Consider the following 22,454-nt stretch of genomic DNA (forward strand, 5'->3'; position numbering starts at 1 on the left):
TTCAGTTCCCGTGTGATGCTAGATATGTAGGCTGTACGTCCCAAAGACTGGCGGATCATATCAAACAGCATGTCCCAGCCACTGTTCACAATGGGCAGAGTACAGACCGTACCCAGCCAACTCATGCTTGCAAAGCTCATAACAGTGTCTAGCATTTGATGTGATTCCACAATTGGACAACATTTGCTAAATAATCCTCAATGTGCTAAGAATTACGCTGACGATCAATTTAAGATCGTCGGTTGGGCTCACAGTGAGGCTCATTTGCATGTACTGTAGGCTACATATATTACTACACAGGGCCCTGTTCTTTGCCGACAGAAAGATAACGTAAACACACCGTGCCTGTTTTAACTAAGCAAAATAAGTGACAGCCATTCGCTGACTCATTCCTCAGAGCAATGCCTTGACCAATCAGGGTCAAGCTGCCTGGTTTAAATTTCAAACAGTTAACTGTCAGTCACCACCAATGGTTCATTCTCCGTTGCAATGCCATTTGCCAACCACCAGCACTCTCTTCACATACAGTATAAATTATTGTTTTCCCCTTGTATTGGTATTCTTGCGAGTGTCATGACCACTGCAAGACGAAAAGCTTAGACATGTCTCTTTTTTCAGGAATACTCATTACTGACTGTGGGAGCTTGCTGTGCACACTTGACTGTTGTTGGAAAACCTTACAACAGTGACAACACTTCAAAAGGTGCCATTGACTGTAAGGGACTTTGAGATTAGCTCTGCTCCAATGTCTCAATTGTAGTGATAAACTTAACCAACATCGTAAAAGAAATCGATGACAAGGTTTATTTTCTTCTCTAAGAGTAGGAGAAAGAATTAATGTAAATCAAGAGTGCTCCCAGACTCAAGTGCTTCTTTAGGCCGAATATGAAATCCAATTTGATTTGTTTGCATTTTCAGACAAATGCTAGAAATGTCATTGCGCTTGTCGTGCAGTGTTAAAGGACATTGGGTATTACTGTGGGTCTGATGACCAAATACCAGCCTTGGCTCAGTGATAGCACTTCTGCCTCAGAATCAGATGATTGTGGGTTCTGGGGCTTGAGCATAAGTTGTGTAGTACTGGGTACTAATGCAGTATTGAATGTGCCAGCTTTGGGGTGAGACATTAAATTAATAATCCATCTTCCTAGTCTGGTAGACATAAATGCTCAAATGTTACTATATAAAGGACAGGTCACCTCATGTCCTGTCCAACACTTATTTGCCAACCAGCATCATGAAAGTTTATCTCATGATATTTTGTGGGATTCTGCTGTTCACAAATTGGCTCCCATGTTTACCTGCATGACAGCAGCTGATCGTGAAGTACATTATGGGACACTCCAAAGCTATGAAAGGTGCTATGTAAAAGCAAGTTCTTTCTTTCAAAATTATTACTAGTGATAGGCAGTTTGCTCCAAACTCTGATTTCAGCTAGTATGTTAATTTATCAGCACAAATTCACTGACTTAATGTAGGGTCTCCAAGGCAGTGAGCAGGATTTACCGCTTGAAGAAATTCCAGAAGTCTACATCTTACACCAGGATTCCGCATTCACATAGCATCATGGACAGATGTTTGCAATTTTTTCCCGTTCTATTCTAATGTTGATATGTGCATTCCTATTTTGATCACGACAAACCACTCCTCACCCCCATGACCCGACCTCAATGATGAGTTGTAAAGAGTGAGGTACCAGAGATTGCCTAGTGATGGCTGTGATTGCAAAACCTTGCCCTAGATTGTTTTCAGCATTTTGAATAAAGCACAAATAATTCTGTAGGGGGTGGGGTGCGTTAAAAGATTTTATTTTGGCTTATGAAGGTCTCAAACATCAGGAGGAAAGCAGCAATGAAAAAGTCACTGCAGACAGGGTATGACAGCTAACCTGGTTCAACCACAGGACAAGAGCATAACTGAACTGACTGCAGGTATCAATATTATGATTTGAAGTTCCCACTCCTGAGTGCAGAAAGCACAGCAGTTCAAATCTACAGAGAACAGTATTCATCACCTGACACAGAGGTTTTTAGATTCCTCCACCTTCTGGTTGATACAGCTTACACCCCAGTGATGTTACACCTAGGCTAACTTGGTCAGACTTGACTCCTAACAATGGAAGGTACATCAATCAGGCTCCTTTGCAAAGCCTCTTGTGGCATCCCAGATATTTCTCTACCGCCATCTTCCTCCCTCTGCCCCTGAGCTTCCTGTCACATTGAAAACCAATTTCAAAAATAAATTCAGCTGTTGGCTATACACAAACAGGAAGTTGTGTTAAATACTGTGCCTGCCACTGGTGCAAGGACCAGCAAGCTGGCTAGCTTCATGGCTGAACGTTGTGATACGTATCTGGAAAAAGATCTAAAACTACGCAGGCATTAGAGATAAACAAAGCAACCCACAGAGTAATCCACTCATCACTCCAGGGCAAATATCGCACTTGTATGAAGAGAAGTGATCAGTTATTGGTTTTGCATTTCCAACATCGCAAAACTTTTCTAGATTCAGGAAACAAATAACCACAAGAGCCAGTTCAACAGGGAAACTATATTTTCTAACTGTGCACTGTGTCGACAGATTCAGCAGCAGTTTAGGTCTCTTCCTCACAAACAAGTTGGTAGAGAGAGATCAAGTCTATTTTAATTTCCTGCAGCTGCAAAGAATTCAGAAAGTAAAAAGAAAATTCCCAACAAAAAGATGTCCAAAAGCTTCCTCCATCTTCTCATTTAGTCCAGCTGACTTTGGGAATATCATAATGTTCTGTCAGGGTATCCAGGTGTCGGTTAAACTCCTGCAAGAAAAGCAAAAGTTACATTTTGATTAACAGATAGTGCCCAAAGGAACCAGCTTCTGAGTCTAGTTGTGTTTGGGTGGAGATTCAGGTACACAGTGAAAGAAGCGATGTCAGTGCTGATAGAGGGAGCACTGTAAGATCTCAAGTCTTCCTCAGAAGGGCACCTCTGAAGTTCTAGTGTATCAGAACTTTGTCCAAAACTCTCATTCCTCGTGCATAAAGATGGACTCACAATTTAGCGTCTTGTGCCACCAGCCTATGACTGGGAACAGAGCAGAGTGTGGCCATACTTGGAGCATGAGGGACCCTCGGAGCCAGCACGTAAAGCAGGCTCTTGATTGGTTCATCCAGACCCAAAGCTCAAGGGGGTTGAAGGTCACTATTAATTTACAACAGCACACACTCCTTTTCATTCAAAACAACACATTCTCTCCTCATTCCAACACAAAAAGGAGCTGGATTCAAGGATGGTCAGGCCATTTTCATCAGAAATTCTGGGACACTACAGATTTCTACAGGTCCCCCTGAGGTGGGTTTTGTGTGACAACAGTGCAGCTCATTTCCATTAGCAATAGCCGTTCAACATAACCTCAGTGCAGACACAGTGCTGAATATGCACACTGCACAGATGACAGGAAGACAACGTTGAATGAAGCTAACTTCTCGTCAGCAATTTGCTTGCTCACAGGGGCCAAAATGGAAAGCAAACGCTTTAAACAATCAGTCAGCATAAACTAAACCGTTCAAAGCTAAGGTCAACAGATTTCATTTTAAGCAAGAGGAAAAATTCAATTTGCAGGAAAATTCAACTTTGTCCTTTAAAAGTAAAAAGTCCGGCAGCCTTTCTTCAGACTGATGCTTTGCCACTCAAACTAATTTGAACCATTACCTCCGAGCTCCCCTCCAACATCAGCCTTGCCTTGACATGAGACTTCTCTTTCGCTATCACTGAGTCAAAATTCTAGAAATCCTTAACAGAACTGTGGGCATATCTCCACCACAAGGACTGCAGCAGCTCCATAAGGTGGTCAATTAACAGAGCAATTACGAATGGGCAATAGATGATGGCCTTGGCAGCAACTCCCAAATCTCAAGAAAGGATTTTTAAAAAATCTAGTAAATTCAGAAATGCTCCATATGTCTTTTAGTTTTCAGAAATATCGGTGAGAGACTGAAAGGCTGAAATTCGGTAACCTCACATCACCATCCTGATGCTGGAAGACTTACTCGAGCATTTTGTATAAACCAGCCCCTGAACACTCCTCTTCTACAGGTAACTCCTCAAAGTGACAGGTCTTGTCGGTGAATGTTTTGATGAAAAATACATAATGTTCAATTCTCTTTTCAATCTCTGTATATCTCACAAGTTTAACAACAACAGCAGTTATTTCTTTTACCTTCTCTCTTTGGGGATTGCATAAGGGAGGAAAGGAGAGGAGTAGGTTGACAGCCACACCCCTGGAGGGAGCAGGTCATTTCCAGTCCTCCTTTGCATTCACTGTTTAGTTTGACTGAAACATACAAGATCCTGAGGGGTCTTGGAAAGGATGTTTCCTCTTGTGGGAGAATCTAGAATTAGGAGTCACAGTTTAAAAATAAGGGGTCACCCATTTAAAATAGAGAAGAGGTGAAATTTTTTCACTGAGAGGGTCGTGAGTCTTTGCAACTCTCTTCCTGAAAAGGCAGTGGAAGGAGAGTCTTTGAATATTTTTAAGGCAGAGGTGCATAGATTCTGGGTAAGCAAGGGGGTGATAGGTTATCGGTGGAAGGTGGGATGCAGATTTCAGGTTAATATCAGATCAGCCACGATCTTTTTAAATGGTGGAGCAGGCTCGAGGGGCTGAATGATGTGAATGGCATCTTGTTCTTAGGGCTGACTATAAAATATAGCTGGGGTTTTGACTTAGCTCCATGTGCAAGTGAAATGCCAGGCAGTCACTGACTGGATAATGTAGAAGAGATCAGAGGTGCACTATCACAATCACACCACAGCGTGGGGCTGTAACCACCAATTGAACAAGGCTCAGCCATTGCGAAATACAGCGCCATACAAGGGTAGAAAACAGACACTGCAATAAATTGCACAGAAATCCGGTAGCAACATCTAGTAAAATTACATAAGGGTCTACAGCTCAGATATAGGCCATTTGGCCCATATGCAAGATGATCTACACAATCCTCCTCCCACTCTACTTAATCTAGTCCTATCAGCATATTCTTCTATTCCTTTCCCCTCTTGTGCTTATCTAGCTTCCCCTTAAATTATTTTTATTCATTCACGGAATGTGGACGTCGCTGACTAAACCAGCATTTATTGCCTATCTCCAATTGCCCTTGAGGTGGTGGTGCTGAGCTGCCTTCTTGAACCACTGCAATCCATGTGGTGTAGGTATGCCCACAGTGCTGTTAGGAGGGAGTTTAAGGTTTTGACCCAGCAACAGTGAAGGAATGGCGATATATTTCCAAGTCAGGATGATGAGTGGCTTGGAGGGGAACTTCCAGGTGGTGGTGTTCCCATCTATCTGCTGCCCTTGTCCTTCTAGACGGTAGTGGTCGTTAGTTTGGAAGGTGCTGTTGAAGCAGCCTTGGTGAATTCCTGCAGTGCACCTTGTAGATGGTACACACTGCTGCCACTGTGTGCCAATGGTGGAGGGAGTGAATATTTGTGGATCGGGTGCCAATCAAGTGGGCTGCTTTGTCCTGGATGGTGTCAAGGTGCTTGTGGTGTTGAAGCTACACTCATCCAGGCAAGTGGAGAGTATTCCATCACGCTCCTGATTTGATCTTTGTAGATGGTGGACAGGCTTTGGGGAATCAGGAAGAGTTACTCGCTGCAGGATTCCCTTTGACCTGCTCTTGTAGCCACAGTACTTATAAAGGCTTGTCCAGTTCTGTTTCTGGTCAATGATAACCTCCAGAATGTAGATAGAGGGAGATTCAGTGATGGTAATCCCACTGAATGTCAAGGGGCAATGGTTGGATTCTCTCTTGTTGAAGATGGCCATTACCTGGCACTTGTCTGGCGCGAATGTTACTTGCCATTTGTCAGCCCAAATCTAGATATTATACAGGTCTTAATTATCCAGTTTTGCTAGGGCTTCTTGATGCTACACTTGGTCAAATGCTTGATGGTAAAGGGCAGTCACTCTCACCTAACCTCAGGAGTTCAGCTCTTTTGTCTACCTTTGAACCAAGGCTGTAATGAGGTCAGCCCAAATGCAAGATGATCTACACAATCCTCATCCCACTCTACTAAATCTAGTCCTATCAGCATTTTCTTCTATTCCTTTCCCCTCTTGTGTTTATCTAGTGATGGAACCCAAACTGAGCGTAAGTGAGCAGGCTATTGCTAAGCAATGCAGTTTGATAGCACTGTTGATGACGCCTTCTATTACTTTACTGATGATCGAGAGTAGAATGACGGGGCAGTAATTGGCCGGGTTGCATTTGTCCTGCTGTGTGTGTACAGGACATACCTGAGCAATTTTCCACATTGCTGGGTAGATGCCAGTGTTGTTGCTTGGTTAGGGGCACAGCAAGCTCTGAAGCACGTCTTCAGCACCAATGCCGGAATGTTGTCAGGACCCATAGCCTTTGCAGTATCCACTGCCTTCAGCCGTTTCTTGATATCACGTAGAGTGAATCGAATTGGCAGAAGAGTGGCATCTGTGATGCTGGGAACCACTGAAGGAGGCCAAGATGGATCATCCACTTGGCACTTACGGCTGAAGATTGTTGCAAATGCTTCAGCCTTATCTCTTGCACTGATGTGCTGGGCGTCCCCATCATTGAGGATGGGGATATTTATGGAGCCACCCCCTCCAGTGAGTTGTTTAATTGTCCAGCACCATTCATGACTGGATGTGGCAGGACAGTAGAGCTTAGATCTGATCCGTTGGTTGTGGAATCGCTTAGCTCTATCACCTGCTACTTATGCTGTTTGGCATGCACGTGGTCCTGTGTTGTAGCTTCACCAGATTTACAGCTCTTTTCTAGGTATGCCTGGTGCTGCTCCTGGCATGTCCTCCTGCACTCTTCATTGAACCAGGGTTGATTCCCCTGGTTTGGTGGTAATGGTAGAGTGGGGGATTTGCTAGGTTATGAGGTTACAAATTGTGGCTGAGTACAATTCTGCTGCTGCTGATGGCCCACAGCGTCTCATGGTTGCCCAGTCTTGAGTAGCTGGATCTGTTCAAAACCATTTAGCATGGTGGTAGTGATGCAGGACACGATGGAGGGTATCCTCAATATGAAGACGGGACTTCGTCTACACAGGACTTTGTGGTGGTCACTCCCACCGATACCATCATGGACAGATGCATCTGCGGCAGGCAGGTTGGTGAGGTTGAGTATGTTTAGTTGGTTCCCTTACCACCTGCTGCAGATCCAGTCTAGCAGCGATGTCCTTTAGGAGTTGGCCAGCTCAGTCTGGTGGTAATAAGCCACCCTTGGTTATGAATATTGAAGTCCCCCGCCCAGAGTACATTCTGCACCCATGCCACCCTTAGTGCTTCCTCCAATTGGTGTTCAACATAGAGGAGCACTGATTCATCAGCTGAGGGAGGGCAGTCCGTGATAATCAGCAGGTGGTTTCCTGACCTATATTTGACCTGATGCCATAAGACTTCATGGGATCCGGAGTCGATGTTGACGACAATTCCCTCCTGACTGCATACCACTGCGCTGCCTCGGCTGGGGCTGTCCTGCCAGTGGGAAAGGACATATTTAGGGTGGTGGTGTCTGCGATATGATCTGTAAGGTATGATTCCGTGAGTATGACAATGTCAGACTGTTGCTTGACTTGTCTGTGGGACAAGCTCCAGATGTTAGTAAGGAGGACGTTGCAGGGTCAACAGAGCTGAATTTGCCACTGTCATTTCTGGTCCATCTGGTTCCATTCCTTTTAGACTTCTAAGTGGATTGATAGGCCATTTCAGAGGGCAGTTAAGAACCAACCACATTGCTGTGGGACTGGAGTCACATGTAGGCCAGACTCAGGTCAGGACAGCAGACATTAGTGAACCAGATGGATTTTTATGACAATCGACAATGGTTTCATGGTCACCATTAGACTTTTAATTCCAAATTTTTACTGAGTTCAAATTTCACCATCTGCCAAGGGCATTAACCCAGGTCTCTGGGTTACTAGTCCAGCGCTATACACTATGCCATTGCAGCTAAGCTTTTCACCTCAACTATTCCTTGTGGTAACACTTTGTATATTCTCATCATTCTCTAAATAAAGAATTTTTCTTGAATTTCCTATTGCATTTATTAGTGACTATCATTTATGTGTGACCTGTAGCTTTGGACTCCCACACAAATGGAAACATTCTGTTTACCCAATCAAACACAAGCACAATGCAGTAAGCCATTAGGCCCCTCAAGCCTGCTCCACCACTAAGATTATTGCTGGTCACCCTCCACTTTCCCATCCTTTTCTCACATCCCTTGCTTACCTATGTGTTCAATAATCTGTCGATCTCAGTCTTGAATGTACTCAGTGACTGAACATCCACATCTCTCTCGGGTAGAGAATTACAAAGACTCACCACTCACTGGGTGAAGAAATTTCTCAACTCAGTCCTAACTAGTCAACCTCTTATCTTGAGGCCATGACCCCTGGTTCTAGACTCTCCAAGCCAGAAGAAACAGCCTCTCGGTGTCAAACCTGTCAAGCTTAAGAATTTTATTTGTTTGAATCAAAGTAACAGTCATTCTCCCAAACTTCAGAAAGCATAGGCCTTTTCTATTCATTTGTTCCATATAGGGCAGCCATCTCATTGAGAATCAATTTTGTGAATCTTCACTGCACTGCATCTTCCTTAAGTAAGACTGACCAAAACTGTACACAGTACTAAGGTGTGCTCTAACAAAAAGTCTATATAACTGCACCAAGACTCCCTTACTCTTGTATTTATACATCTTTAATGCAATACGATGTCCCAAGGTGCTTCACCAAAGCTCTTTCGACAGCATCTTACAAACCCATGACCACTATCATTTAGAAGGATAAGGGCAGCAAATAGATGGGAACACCACCACCTGGAAGTTCCCCTCCAAGTCACTCACCATCCTGACTTGGAAATATATCACTGTTCCTTCACTGTCGCTGGGTCAAAATCCTGGAACTCCCTTCCTAACAGCACTGTGGGTGTACCTACGCCACATGGACAGCAGATGTTCAAGAAGGTACTCATCACCACCTTCTCAAGGGCAGCTAGGGATGGGCAATAAATGCTGGCCCAGTTAATGAAGCCCACAATTCACGAATGAATTAAAAAAAAAATAGGAGTGTTATAAAGCAAAATCTGGCATTGGGCCACAAGGTAATGTTTGGGCAGATTACAAAAAGCTTGGTCAAAGAGGTAGGTTTTAAGGAGTATCTAAAAGGAGGAAAGAGAGGTGGAGAGGCTTATGGAAGTAGTTCTAGAGCTTAGGGCTTGGCAACTGAAGGCACGGCCACCAAGGGCGCAGTGATTGAAACCATAGATGTTTAAGAGATCAGAATTAGAGGAGCGCAGGTATGTCAGAGGGTTCTGGGCTGGAGGAGGTTAATATAGAGAGAACAAGGCCATGGAAGGATTTGAAAACAATAAGAATTTTAAAATTGAGGTGTTGCCTAACCAGGAGGAAATATGGGTCACCTGTTTGAAATAAAGGCTAGCATATCACTTCAACTCAAAAGCAAAACATACTGTCGATGCTGCAAATCTGAAATAAACGCACAATATGCTGGAAATACTCAGCAAGTCTGAAAGCATCTGTGGAGAGAGATGCATAGCGGGGTGATGATAGCTGATCCAATGACAGAGTCCACAGGATCAGCATTGAGAGGAGTGAGAGTGAGTGGAAGAGGTAGAAAAGGTTAGCCCCTAGCAAAGCTCTGGAAGGGAAGGCTGGTAACAGAGTCAGATGGGACAGTTGAGGTTGTTGCCCATCAGGAGGCAGCAATGAGTGGCTTGATGAGCTGTATGGAGGATGCCAAGAAAGGAGTTGTAGATTTATACAAGAGAGAGTAAAGTCTGGGATGGTAATAAGAGAGTAGGAAGGCTGAGGACTGCTGTACTGCTGTGGTAGACAATTAAGAGGCATGTACTCAAAGAGGGGAGAATTGAAAGGAGACACAACGACAAGTGAGGAGAGTCTAGGAGAGATAAAGAGAAAAGAAAATAAAGGGGGAGAAAAAAGCAGAAATGGAAGCAATGGACTTTTATGGGCTATTAACCTGTGCCACTACTTTTAATGATGTGTACATTTTTACACTTTGATTCCTTTGTTCCTCTGCCTCATTTAGATTTTTTATCAAGCAATATGTGGCCTCCATATTCTTTTCATCAAAATGCATTATCTCTCACTTTATACAGAAATTACTTTACAATTGCACATCCATTCTGCAAGTTTATTAGGAGACACCTTTATAGGACAGAGCGGGGAAGAAATTTTTTCTCTGAGGGTTGTACGACTTTGGAATTCTCTGCCTCAGAAGGCAGTGGAAACGGGGTCACTGAATATTTTTAAGGCAGAGGTAGATTGATTCCCTTACTTAACAAGAATATATGGTTATCAGGGATGGTTGAGAACGTAGAACTTGCAACACAAACAGATCAGCCATGATCCTATTGAGTGGCGGAGCTGGCTCCTATGTCATGTATTCATATATTCTTGTAATCTGTTAGTCTTCCTCAGTATTAACCATACGCCCAATTTATTGTCCAAATATTCTGAAAATGTACTCTGATTCCCAAGTCCAAATCATTAATGTAAATTGTGAACAGTGATCCCAGAACCAATCCCTGTGGAATACTACTTCGCACTATTTGCCACCATTGAAGATACCCTTCACCCCTACTGCTGTATCTGTTTTGTAGTCAGAATGCTAACCAGGCTGTTACCTGCCCACTGACTCACGTCTGACCTTGCTCATGAGGTTGCTGTGCGGTACCCTGTCAAAGACCTTTGAAAAACTAATGAAAGCAGCTACCACATTATCCTCTTCTACTCTTTCTGTTCCTTCTTCAAAGAATTCAATAAGTTTGGTCAATCAGGACATTGCTTTTTGGAATCCATGGTGACTTCTGTTTAATAATTTAAGTTTCCAGGTGTTTTTCCAATAGATCTCTGTGTAAAGATTCCATTATCCTTCCTACCACTGACATTAAGTTACAGTCTATAGTTCCTTGTTCTATTTTCCTTTTCAGGGAATCACATTATCTGTTTGCCAGTCCTCTGGCACCATTCATTGTTCTAATGAGGTTTTATATATTTGTAATAGGATCTCTGTTACCTCTTCCCTAACTTCTTATCATATGCATGGATGCAATCTATCCAGACCAGGGATTTTGTCCTTTCTTAAATGTGATCAATTTATCATCTATCTACCTCCTTTCTATCTTAAGTGTCTTCCTCTCCTTTAATCTCTTCTAATGCCAGGTCTACTCTATTAGGCTTCCAGGTAAACACAGAGACAAAGTATTTACTCAATACTTCTGCCATTTTTGAGAGATTACCATGTGTATCCCTTAGCGGTGCAATCCTAATCTTGATTTTTCATTAGTCAATATGTCTGTGGAATATTTTTCTATTTCCTTTTTATATACCTTCATTTAATTTTGTAGTTCCTCTTTGCTTTCCTAACTTTTATTTCTATTCTAGCTTCTTCATTTTTGTCATCCTTTTCTTTATCATCTATCTTAGTAGTGTAGATTTCTTCATTTAGTTTCAGGTCTGAACTTATCTCTTTATTCATCCTTCATGTATCTAGTCTGTTCTTTTCTTAATGGAAAATGTTTCTCCTGAGCTCCATTGATCATCTTTTTAAATACTTCCTACTGTTCTCTGTCAATTTGTTTTCCAGTTTATTCTATTCTCATTCTCTCAAAAATAGCCTTTTCAAATGTATTACTTTTGTCTTTGTCCTACTTACCACAGAATTGTTATAGCACAGGAGGTGGATTTTTGGCCCTTTATTATTATTTTAACACAGTGATCACTATTGTCTACATGTTCCCCTATCCTTACTTCTCTTATTTGCTCTGCTTCATTTCCCATTGTAAACTCAGAAATTATTCCTCTCTTGTCAGAGACTCTTAGACAAAACCATTTTTGACTATTTGCAAGGTTGCTGAAAAATAGTTAGAGTTGTACAGCACAGAAACAGGCCCTTCGGCCTATCATGACCATGACAGCCATCAAGCACCTATTTATTCGAATCCCATTTTCCAGCACTTGGTCCATGGTTAAAGTGTTAAATGTTAAGTTAAAATGGATTTCAAAATTTTAAATATCAATAAGATATTTGCATTCAAGCGGAAGAAAACTAACATCTTACCTCCACACTCTGTTTGTGAGTTTTTGATGCCTTCTTCAGAATCCTTTCAATTTGCTGCAAGAAATTAAAAAGCAGGAAGAGAATGAAAAGAACTGGAACTGTGATCTCTACAAAGCTAAGTGGAGGAGACAGAAGCTTGCAGTTCTGAATTACGGGCAGCATTGAGGAAGGACCAGGACAAGACGTGGGGGAGGGAGACGAGAAACAAACACACAAAGTTTAATAGGGAACAGCAAGCAATGAAATGGCAGATGAGGTATTAGCAAATCTTACATTTTCATTCTATCAATTAAACTTTTCTTGTTCTCCACTTAAGCATTTTAAGCGTGATGCGCACACTATAGAGAGGGAGAATGACATTTTCCCCAGTTCTGTTCCTTTTTAAATGTCATTCGTCCATAATTTCCTCCCCTTCTAACCAAGGGTGCATACTTAAAACACTAATTAATCTGTCCTCTTCACAGTTGGCCTACTGAGCATTTCCAACATTTTCTGGTTTTGTTTCACATTTCCAGGATCTGCAGAAATTTTACTCATCTTTTGGAGCTCCAAGCTGCTCAGGACCTTGGTGATCGATTATCATTAGCTGAGACCTCAGGTGTCTGTTGTGTTTAGTTCAAAAGAAGTGTGTTCCTTCAGTAGAGACTAGCCATGTCTTATCTAACTGACTGTTTACCTCAGGTATCAGAAACATGCTCGGTACAAGGATAGTTAAAAGCTCAGAAATCACATTCCCTTTCACATTATACCTGCTGGATGCAATTTAAAGCAGTTACCTTCTGCTCCTATTGCCAACTGCAGCAACTTCAAATCATAACTACCTGTGGATCACTCATTTTGTCAGGGCAAGGAACAAAGTGACAGTGGAAGCAAGGGCCGGGGCAGCCAGGGGGTAGATTCCGTGGACACCTTTGGGAGAAGCCAATGGCCTTATTTTTTATCAAACCATGGTCTGCCTGGAGGAGGGTAGAGGTTTGTTTAGTTGGGCTGCAACTAGAGCTCTTGCTAGCAGGATGGTGAGGGGAGTGGGGGTGCTGTGCTATATCTATGGTTCTGGCCAGGAGAGGGATTGGTTTTCATCTGCGGTTCTGGCTGGGAGAGGAAGGAGTAGTGTTCGCCCAGGGTTCCGGCCTGTCTTTTTGATGAGCCTACTGGCTGCTTCGAGTTTTTTCTGGTTTTTAATTTCAGATTGCATCAGTTTACAGATTGTTCCTTCTGTCCTCTCATTTCCCTTCCTGTGACAGGTCACTGCTCCAGCTGAACAGTTTCTTTTACCTTTACTCGCTCATGTCTTTCCATTTTAGGGGTACGATTCTGTTACAGGGTTAGTAATCCAGAGGTTTGGAATACTGGTCCAGGGATATGAAATTAAATCTTACCACTGCAGCTGGGGAATTTAAATTCAATTCATTAAATAACTACATCTGGAATAAATACATCTGGAATAAAAAGCTAGGATCAGTAATGGTGACCATGAAATTATGTATTGTCATTAAAATCCCATCTGCTTCACTAATGTCTTTTTAGGGAAGGAAATCTGCCGTCCTTACCTGGTCTGGCATAAATGCAACTCCAGACCCACAGTCACTTATATAGTTAATTCTGAATACCCTCTGAAATGCCCTACGAAGCCACTCAGTTAAGGGCAATTAGGAATAGGTGACAGATGCTGACCTTGCCAGCAACACCCACATCTTGTGAATGAATAATGATTCATTCAGGATATAAGCTTATACTATTGACGCTTTATGCTTCTTTGCTGTATATTCTACCCAATGCCCTCTCTCCACCATTGTGTTTCATTTCCAGATCTCGAGTTCAATTCTAACAAAGGCCCCACAACCAAAACATTAACTCCTTACAAACACAGATTGACTAGCTTTGGATTTCCAGAAGTCCCTGGATTTCTTTTTACTCATAAGATTTAACAGCTCACCCGCTTCTCTTGCATCTTATCAAATGCCTTCTGTGCTGGAGTTCTTTTGTCCACGGTCACTCTCTTATGCTCTCCTGCCTCCTCCCTCGCCGTATGCTGCTTCTGATTTGAGGTGATCTGTTCCAGCATTTTCTTGCTTTCCTTATTCTTCTTTTTCTTCCTTTTTTAAAAACACAAAGGATCCCGGTTTTAGCACTTGTCTTGGACAGCTGAGATTGAGTGAAACAAGGTGCACAGATCAATGGAGAGTGGAGATTATAATGAGGGGAGTTGGGCAGGGAGGGAGTGGAGGGGGGTGAGAAAGAGAGAGAGAGAGAGGGGAAAGGAACTTCATCCTTCAGACTCAACCCCAGAAACAGACACAAATACTATGGAAAGGACAAGGGTAAAAACCTATCATTTAAATCAAAGGGCAAGAGAATATATCTTCAGCTCCTGAATAGGTAGCCAAGGTCCTGCCACTGCCACAGCAGTTTTCCTATAGACATAGTAATCCTGAAGGTGTGTTTTAGAAACAATTTTGGAATACAGTGCTGAGTTTCTTGCCAATCTAACTAGCAATTCAATATTTAGACAGAGTAACAGACTGAACCCCAAATCTAGCTTTGTAAAATCTCAATAACAATGATATATTTTTAAAATCCAGAGAAATGAGGGGGCGATACATAATGGGCCAGATTTTTCTGTCAAAATAATGTCGAGAGAATACTGATCATTGTTATTTAGGCACAAATGGTACAAAATCAGGCATGAGACAGATATGCAGTTAAACTTAACTATCAAAGAGGTGCACCACAATGGGGTTAGCTTGGCAAAAATGGTATCTTTAAAAAAAGTAAAATACCAAATTTTACTTATTTCTCCTCTCTGCTCCTTTTCTTTCCTCTCACTTTCAATCTTATCTTTCGCTTCATCCTTATTTCTCCGTATCTTATTTAGCGTTGATTTCACCCACTTGAGTTCACCCTCCTCCTCAGTCCTTGCACTGTTAATTTCACCATCCTTCAATCTGATTGGTTAAGCAGCTATGTGCCCTGTTCACTCACATGCCCTGATTTGCCTTCCTGCACCTTGATCAGCTAATATTTTTTGCAACTTGTCATGCAAAAATATAGAAAATCTATATGTACAAAGGCAGGTCTAATGACAGACACCATGCCCTACCATAGAAAATTTCAGCCTTTACTACTAATAAAGTGAAACGCACTGGCCCATGCGAGGCGCACTGGAGATAAAATGTCATTCTCATCAGAGTCAGAAGTTCTAGGTGAATGGAATAGGAGTATCAGTGTTGGCATGGATCAAAATAATGGCTGAAAGACAGAAAACAGAGTGGTGATAAATGGTTGTTTGTCAGACTGAAGAATGGTGGACAGTTTTGTTCCCCAAGGGTCAATGCTAATAACTAATTTGTCTGAAATATATAAAAGACTTGGATCTTGGAATACAGAGTAAAATTTCAAAAATTTGCCAATGATAACAAACTTGGAGTGGCAAACAGTGAGAATGATCTGAATCAACTGCACCAAGGGATGGATATGGCAGAATGGGCAGGCAAATGGCAGATGGAATTTAATACAGAGAAGTGTGGGGTGACGCATTTTGGCGAAGGGATAGGGGAAATATAGACTTAATGGCACAGTTCTAACGAATGTGCAGGAACAGAGGGACCTGGGGGTGAAGACATATTGGAGGAGTAGTAAACAAAGTATATCAGACCATGGGTTTATAAATAGAGGAAATGAATGCTAGACCAGGAAGATTATGCTGAATCTGTGTAAAGCACTGGCTAAGACACAACAAGAGTATTGTGTCCAGCTCTTATCACACTTTAGGAAGGATATGGAGGTCCTTAAGAGGGTACAGGGGAGATTTTCCAGAAAGATTCCAGGGAAGTGGCAGCGCGGTGCTCCCTCAGTACTGACACTCTGACAGTGCATCACTCCCTCAGCACTGACCCTCTGACGGCGCAGCACTCCCTCAGCACTGACTCTCTGACGGCGCAGCACTCCCTCAGCACTGACTCTCTGACGGCACAGCACTCCCTCCGCACTGACTCTCCGACGGCACAGCACTGACTCTCCGACGGCACAGCACTCCCTCAGCACTGACTCTCCGACAGTGCAGCACTCCCTCAGCACTGACTCTCTGACGGCGCAGCACTCCCTCAGCACTGACTCTCTGACGGCGCAGCACTCCCTCGGCACTGACTCTCCGACAGTACAGCACTCCTTCAGCACTGACTCTCTGACAGTGCAGCACTCCCTCAGCACTGATTCTCTGACAGTGCAGCACTCCCTCAGCACTGACTCTCCAGACCTCGGACTGGGGTGTGACTCTCCCTCTCCAGGAGGGAAACTAATCCAGGGGCTGAAACAATGATCTCAAAACTAGGCCTGACAGCAGCTGCGCACCGGGCACAGCCCCGGTGGCCAGGCCGGGCCCTGCCCGCTTCCCGGATTCCCATTCTCACTTTCTGACGCCGAGCTCGGCTACTCCTTTCAGATTCAGGGCGCCGCGCTGCACCGCCTGATACTCGGCCATCTTCCCCGGAACCGGAACTAGAACCAGCAGCGCCAACGACAACAACAACACCAACACCTGGCTCACAGCCCCGCCCCCATCCTACAACAACAACACCAACAACTGCCTCACAGCTCCTCCCCATCTTACAACAACAACACCAACACCTGGCTCACAGCCCCGCCCCCATCCTACAACAACAACACCAACAACTGCCTCACAGCCCCTCCCCATCTTACAACAACAACACCAACACCTGGCTCACAGCCCCTCCCCTACAACAACAATAACACCTGCCTCATAGCCCCTCCCTACAACAACAACACCTGCCTCATAGCCCCTCCCTACAACAACAACACCTGGCTCACAGCCCCTCCCCTACAACAACAATAACACCTGCCTCATAGCCCCTCCCTACAACAACAACACCTGCCTCATAGCCCCTCCCTACAACAACAACACCTGCCTCATAGCCCCTCCCTACAACAACAACACCTGCCTCATAGCCCCTCCCTACAACAATAACACCTGCCTCATAGCCCCTCCCTACAACAACAACACCTGCCTCATAGCCCCTCCCCTACATCAACATTAACACCTGCCTCATAGCCCCTCCCTACAACAACAACACCTGCCTCATAGCCCCTCCCCTACAACAACACCTGCCTCATAGCCCCTCCCCTACAACAACAATAACACCTGCCTCATAGCCCTTCCCCTACAACAACAATAACACCTGCCTCATAGCCCCTCCCCTACAACAACAATAACACCTGCCTCATAGCCCCTCCCATACAACAACAATAACACCTGCCTCATAGCCCCTCCCATACAACAACAATAACACCTGCCTCATAGCCCCTCCCCTACATCAACAACAACACCTGTCTCATAGCCCCTCCCCTACAACAACAATAACACCTGCCTCATAGCCCCTCCCATACAACAACAATAACACCTGCCTCATAGCCCTTCCCCTACAACAACAATAACACCTGCCTCATAGCCCCTCCCCACATCAACAATAACACCTGCCTCATAGCCCCTCCCATACAACAACAACACCTGCCTCATAGCCCCTCCCTACAACAACAATAACACCTGCTTCACAGCCCCTCCCCTACAACAACAATAACACCTGCCTCATAGCCCCTCCCCTACATCAACAACAACACCTGTCTCATAGCCCCTCCCCTACAACAACAATAACACCTGCCTCATAGCCCTTCCCCTACAACAACAATAACACCTGCCTCATAGCCCCTCCCCTACAACAACAATAACACCTGCCTCATAGCCCCTCCCATACAACAACAATAACACCTGCCTCATAGCCCCTCCCATACAACAACAATAACACCTGCCTCATAGCCCCTCCCCTACATCAACAACAACACCTGTCTCATAGCCCCTCCCCTACAACAACAATAACACCTGCCTCATAGCCCCTCCCATACAACAACAATAACACCTGCCTCATAGCCCTTCCCCTACAACAACAATAACACCTGCCTCATAGCCCCTCCCCACATCAACAATAACACCTGTCTCATAGCCCCTCCCCTACAACAACAATAACACCTGTCTCATAGCCCCTCCCCTACAACAACAATAACACCTGCCTCATAGCCCCTCCCATACAACAACAACACCTGCCTCATAGCCCCTCCCTACAACAACAATAACACCTGCCTCATAGCCCCTCCCCTACAACAACAATAACACCTGCCTCATAGCCCCTCCCCTACATCAACAACAACACCTGTCTCATAGCCCCTCCCCTACAACAACAATAACACCTGCCTCATAGCCCCTCCCATACAACAACAATAACACCTGCCTCATAGCCCTTCCCCTACAACAACAATAACACCTGCCTCATAGCCCCTCCCTACAACAATAACACCTGCCTCATAGCCCCTCCCTACAACAACAACACCTGCCTCATAGCCCCTCCCCTACAACAACAACACCTGCCTCATAGACCCTCCCCTACAACAACAATAACACCTGCCTCACAGCCCCTCCCCTACATCAACAACAACACCTGTCTCATAGCCCCTCCCTACAACAACACCTGCCTCATAGCCCCTCCCCTACAACAACAATAACACCTGCTTCACAGCCCCTCCCCTACAACAACAATAACACCTGCCTCATAGCCCCTCCCCTACATCAACAACACCTGCCTCATAGCCCCTCCCTACAACAACAATAACACCTGCCTCATAGCCCCTCCCCAAAACAACAACAACAATAAACGCCTCACAGCCCCTCCCCTACAACAACACCTGACTCATAGCACCGGGCCTACAACAACACCAACTGCCTCACAGCCCCTCCCCTACAACAACAACAACAACTGCTTGACAGCCCCTCCCCTACAACAACAACAACAACTGCCTCATAGTGGCTCCCCTACAACAACAACAACAACTGCCTTATAGTCCCCCCCTACATCAACAACAACTGCCTCTCAGCCCCTCCCCATCAACAACAACACCAACAACTGGCTAACTGCCCCTCCCGCATTCTACAACAACAACACCAACATCCGGTTCACAGCTCCGCCCTACAACAACAATACCTGCCTCACAGCCCCTCCCCTACAACAAAAACAATGCCAACATCTGGCTCACAGCCCCTCCCCATCCTACAACAACAACACCAACATCTAGGCCACTGCCCACCTCCTACAACAACAACACCTGCCTCACAGCTCCTCCCCATTCTACAACAACAACAACACCGACATCTGGGTCACAGCCCCCCCTACAACAACACCTGCCTCACAGCCCCACATCTACAACAACAACACCAACACTTGGCTCACAGACCCTCCCCCATCCTACAACAACAACACCAACACCTGGCTCACAGCCCCTCCCCCATCCTACAACAACAACACCAACACCTGGCTCGCAGCCCCTCCACTACAACAACAACACCAACACCTGGCTCACAGCCCCTCCCCCATCCTACAACAACAACATCAACACCTGCCTCACTGCCCATCCACATCCTACAACAACAACACCAACACCTGCCTCACTGCCCATCCACATCCTACAACAACAACACCAACACCTGCCTCACTGCCCATCCACATCCTACAACAACAACACCAACACCTGCCTCACTGCCCATCCACATCCTACAACAACAACACCAACACCTGCCTCACTGCCCATCCACATCCTACAACAACAGCACCAACACCTGCCTCACTGCCCATCCACATCCTACAACAACAACAGCAACACCTGGCTCACAGCCCCTCCCCCATCCTACAACAACAACACCAACACCTGCCTCACTGCCCATCCACATCCTACAACAACAACACCAACACCTGGCTCACAGCCACTCCCCTACAACAACAACACCAACATCTGGCTCACAGCCCCTTCACTACAACAAACCTGCCTTACAGCAGCCCTCCATCCTACAACAACAACAACACCAACATTTGGGTCACAGGCCCCTCTACAACAACAACACCTGCCCCACAGCCCCTCCTCTACAACAACAACACCAACACCTGGCTCACTGCCCCTCCCCATCTGACAACAACAACACCTGCCTCATAGCCCCTCCCCCATTCTACAACAACAACACCAACACTTGGCTCACAGCCCCTCCCCCATCCTAAAACAACAACACCAACACCTGCCTCACAGCCCCTCCCCCATCCTACAACAACAACACCAACACCTGCCTCACAGCCCCTCCCCCATCCTACAACAACAACACCAACACCTGGCTCACAGCCAGGCCCCATCCTACAACAACAACACCAGCACCTGCCTCACTGCCCATCCACATCCTACAACAACAACACCAACACCTGGCTCGCAGCCCTTCCACTACAACAACAACACCAACACCTGCCTCACAGCCCCTCCCCTACAACAACAACACCAACACCTGGCCCACAGCCCCTCCACTACAACAACAACACCAACACCTGCCTCACAGCCCCTCCCCTACAACAACACCTGCCTCACAGCCCCTCCCCTACAACAACAACACCTGGCTCACATCCCCTCCCCTACAACAACAACACCTGCCTCACAGCCCCTCCCCTACAACAACAACAACACCTGCCTCACAGCCCCTCCCCTACATCAACAACAACACCTGACTCATAGCCTCTCCCTACAACAACAATAACACCTGCCTCATAGCCCCTCCGCTACAACAACAACACCAACACCTGGCTCACAGCCCCTCCACTACAACAACAACACCAACACCTGGCTCACAGCCCCTCCACTACAACAACAACACCAACACCTGCCTCACAGCCCCTCCCCTAAAACAACAACTCCTGCCTCACAGCCCCTCCCCTACAACAACAACACCTGGCTCACATCCCCTCCCCTACGACAACAACAACACCTGCCTCACAGCCCCTCCCCTACATCAACAACAACACCTGCCTCATAGCCCCTCCGCTACAACAACAACACCAACACCTGGCTCACAGCCCCTCCACTACAACAACAACACCAACACCTGGCTCACAGCCCCTCCCCTACAACAACAACACCTGCCTCACAGCCTCTCCCCTACAACAACAACACCTGGCTCACATCCCCTCCCCTACGACAACAACAACACCTGCCTCACAGCCGCTCCCCTACATCAACAACAACACCTGCCTCATAGCCCCTCCCATACAACAACAACACCTGCCTCACAGCCTCTCCCCTACAACAACAACACCTGGCTCACATCCCCTCCCCTACGACAACAACAACACCTGCCTCACAGCCGCTCCCCTACATCAACAACAACACCTGCCTCATAGCCCCTCCCTACAACAACAATAACACCTGCCTCATAGCCCCTCCCCTACATCAACAACAACACCTGCCTCATAGCCCCTCCACTACAACAACAACAATAACACCTGCCTCATAGCCCCTCTCCTACAACAACAATAACACCTGCCTCATAGCCCCTCCCCTACAACAACAATAACACCTACCTCATAGCCCCTCCCCTACAACAACACCAACATTTGGGTCACTGCCCCCCCTACAACAACAACACCTGCCCCACAGCCCCTCCTCTACAACAACAACACCAACACCTGGCTCACTGCCCCTCCCCATCCGACAACAACACCTGCCTCATAGCCCCTCCCCTACATCAACAACACCAACATCTGCCTCACAGCCCCTCCCCCATTCTACAATAATATTCTACATTCTAGAACATTCTACAACACCTGCCTCATAGCCCCTCTCCTACAACAACAATAACACCTGCCTCATAGCCCCTCCCCTACAACAACAATAACACCTGCCTCATAGCCCCTCCCATACAACAACAATAACACCTGCCTCATAGCCCCTCCCCACATCAACAATAACACCTGCCTCATAGCCCCTCCCCACATCAACAATAACACCTGCCTCATAGCCCCTCCCATATAACAACAACAATAACACCTGCCTCATAGCCCCTCCCCTACAACAACAATAACACCTGCCTCATAGCCCCTCCCATACAACAACAATAACACCTGCCTCATAGCCCCTCCCCATATCAACAATAACACCTGCCTCATAGCCCCTCCCATACAACAACAATAACACCTGCCTCATAGCCCCTCCCCTACATCAACAATAACACCTGCCTCATAGCCCCTCCCCTACATCAACAATAACACCTGCCTCATAGCCCCTTCCCTACAACAACAATAACACCTGCCTCATAGCCCCTCCCCTACAACAACAATAACACCTGCCTCATAGCCCCTCCCCTACAACAACAATAACACCTGCCTCATAGCCCCTCCCCTACATCAACAATAACACCTGCCTCATAGCCCCTCCCATACAACAACAATAACACCT

The 22,454-nt window shown here is 45.6% G+C and overlaps 1 protein-coding gene across 1 annotated transcript; it reads right to left on the reverse strand.

The window, feature by feature from the left end:
• Positions 1-1,787: 1,787 nt before the first annotated feature.
• On the reverse strand, positions 1,788-16,678 carry fam32a (family with sequence similarity 32 member A). Its single transcript, XM_041203836.1, has 4 exons — positions 16,538-16,678; positions 14,065-14,224; positions 12,129-12,182; positions 1,788-2,794 (listed from the first exon to the last, which is right to left on the reverse strand). The coding sequence occupies exons 1-4, from the start codon at positions 16,606-16,608 to the stop codon at positions 2,726-2,728; spliced, it is 354 nt and encodes a 117-aa protein (XP_041059770.1). The 5' UTR covers positions 16,609-16,678; the 3' UTR covers positions 1,788-2,725.
• Positions 16,679-22,454: the final 5,776 nt, after the last annotated feature.

This window comes from Carcharodon carcharias, chromosome 14 (assembly GCF_017639515.1).
Source record: "Carcharodon carcharias isolate sCarCar2 chromosome 14, sCarCar2.pri, whole genome shotgun sequence".
Taxonomy (NCBI): domain Eukaryota; kingdom Metazoa; phylum Chordata; class Chondrichthyes; order Lamniformes; family Lamnidae; genus Carcharodon; species Carcharodon carcharias.

Excerpts from the sequence above, each read along its gene's own strand:
- fam32a (XM_041203836.1), bottom strand. The coding sequence starts at position 16,608 with ATGGCCGAGTATCAGGCGGTGCAGCGCGGCGCCCTGAATCTGAAAGGA. Across the intron at positions 12,183-14,064 it reads ATAAGATGCAAGAGAAGCGG|CAAATTGAAAGGATTCTGAA; the intron begins GTGAGCTGTTAA and ends AATTTCTTGCAG. Across the intron at positions 2,795-12,128 it reads CTCACAAACAGAGTGTGGAG|GAGTTTAACCGACACCTGGA; the intron begins GTAAGATGTTAG and ends CTTTTCTTGCAG.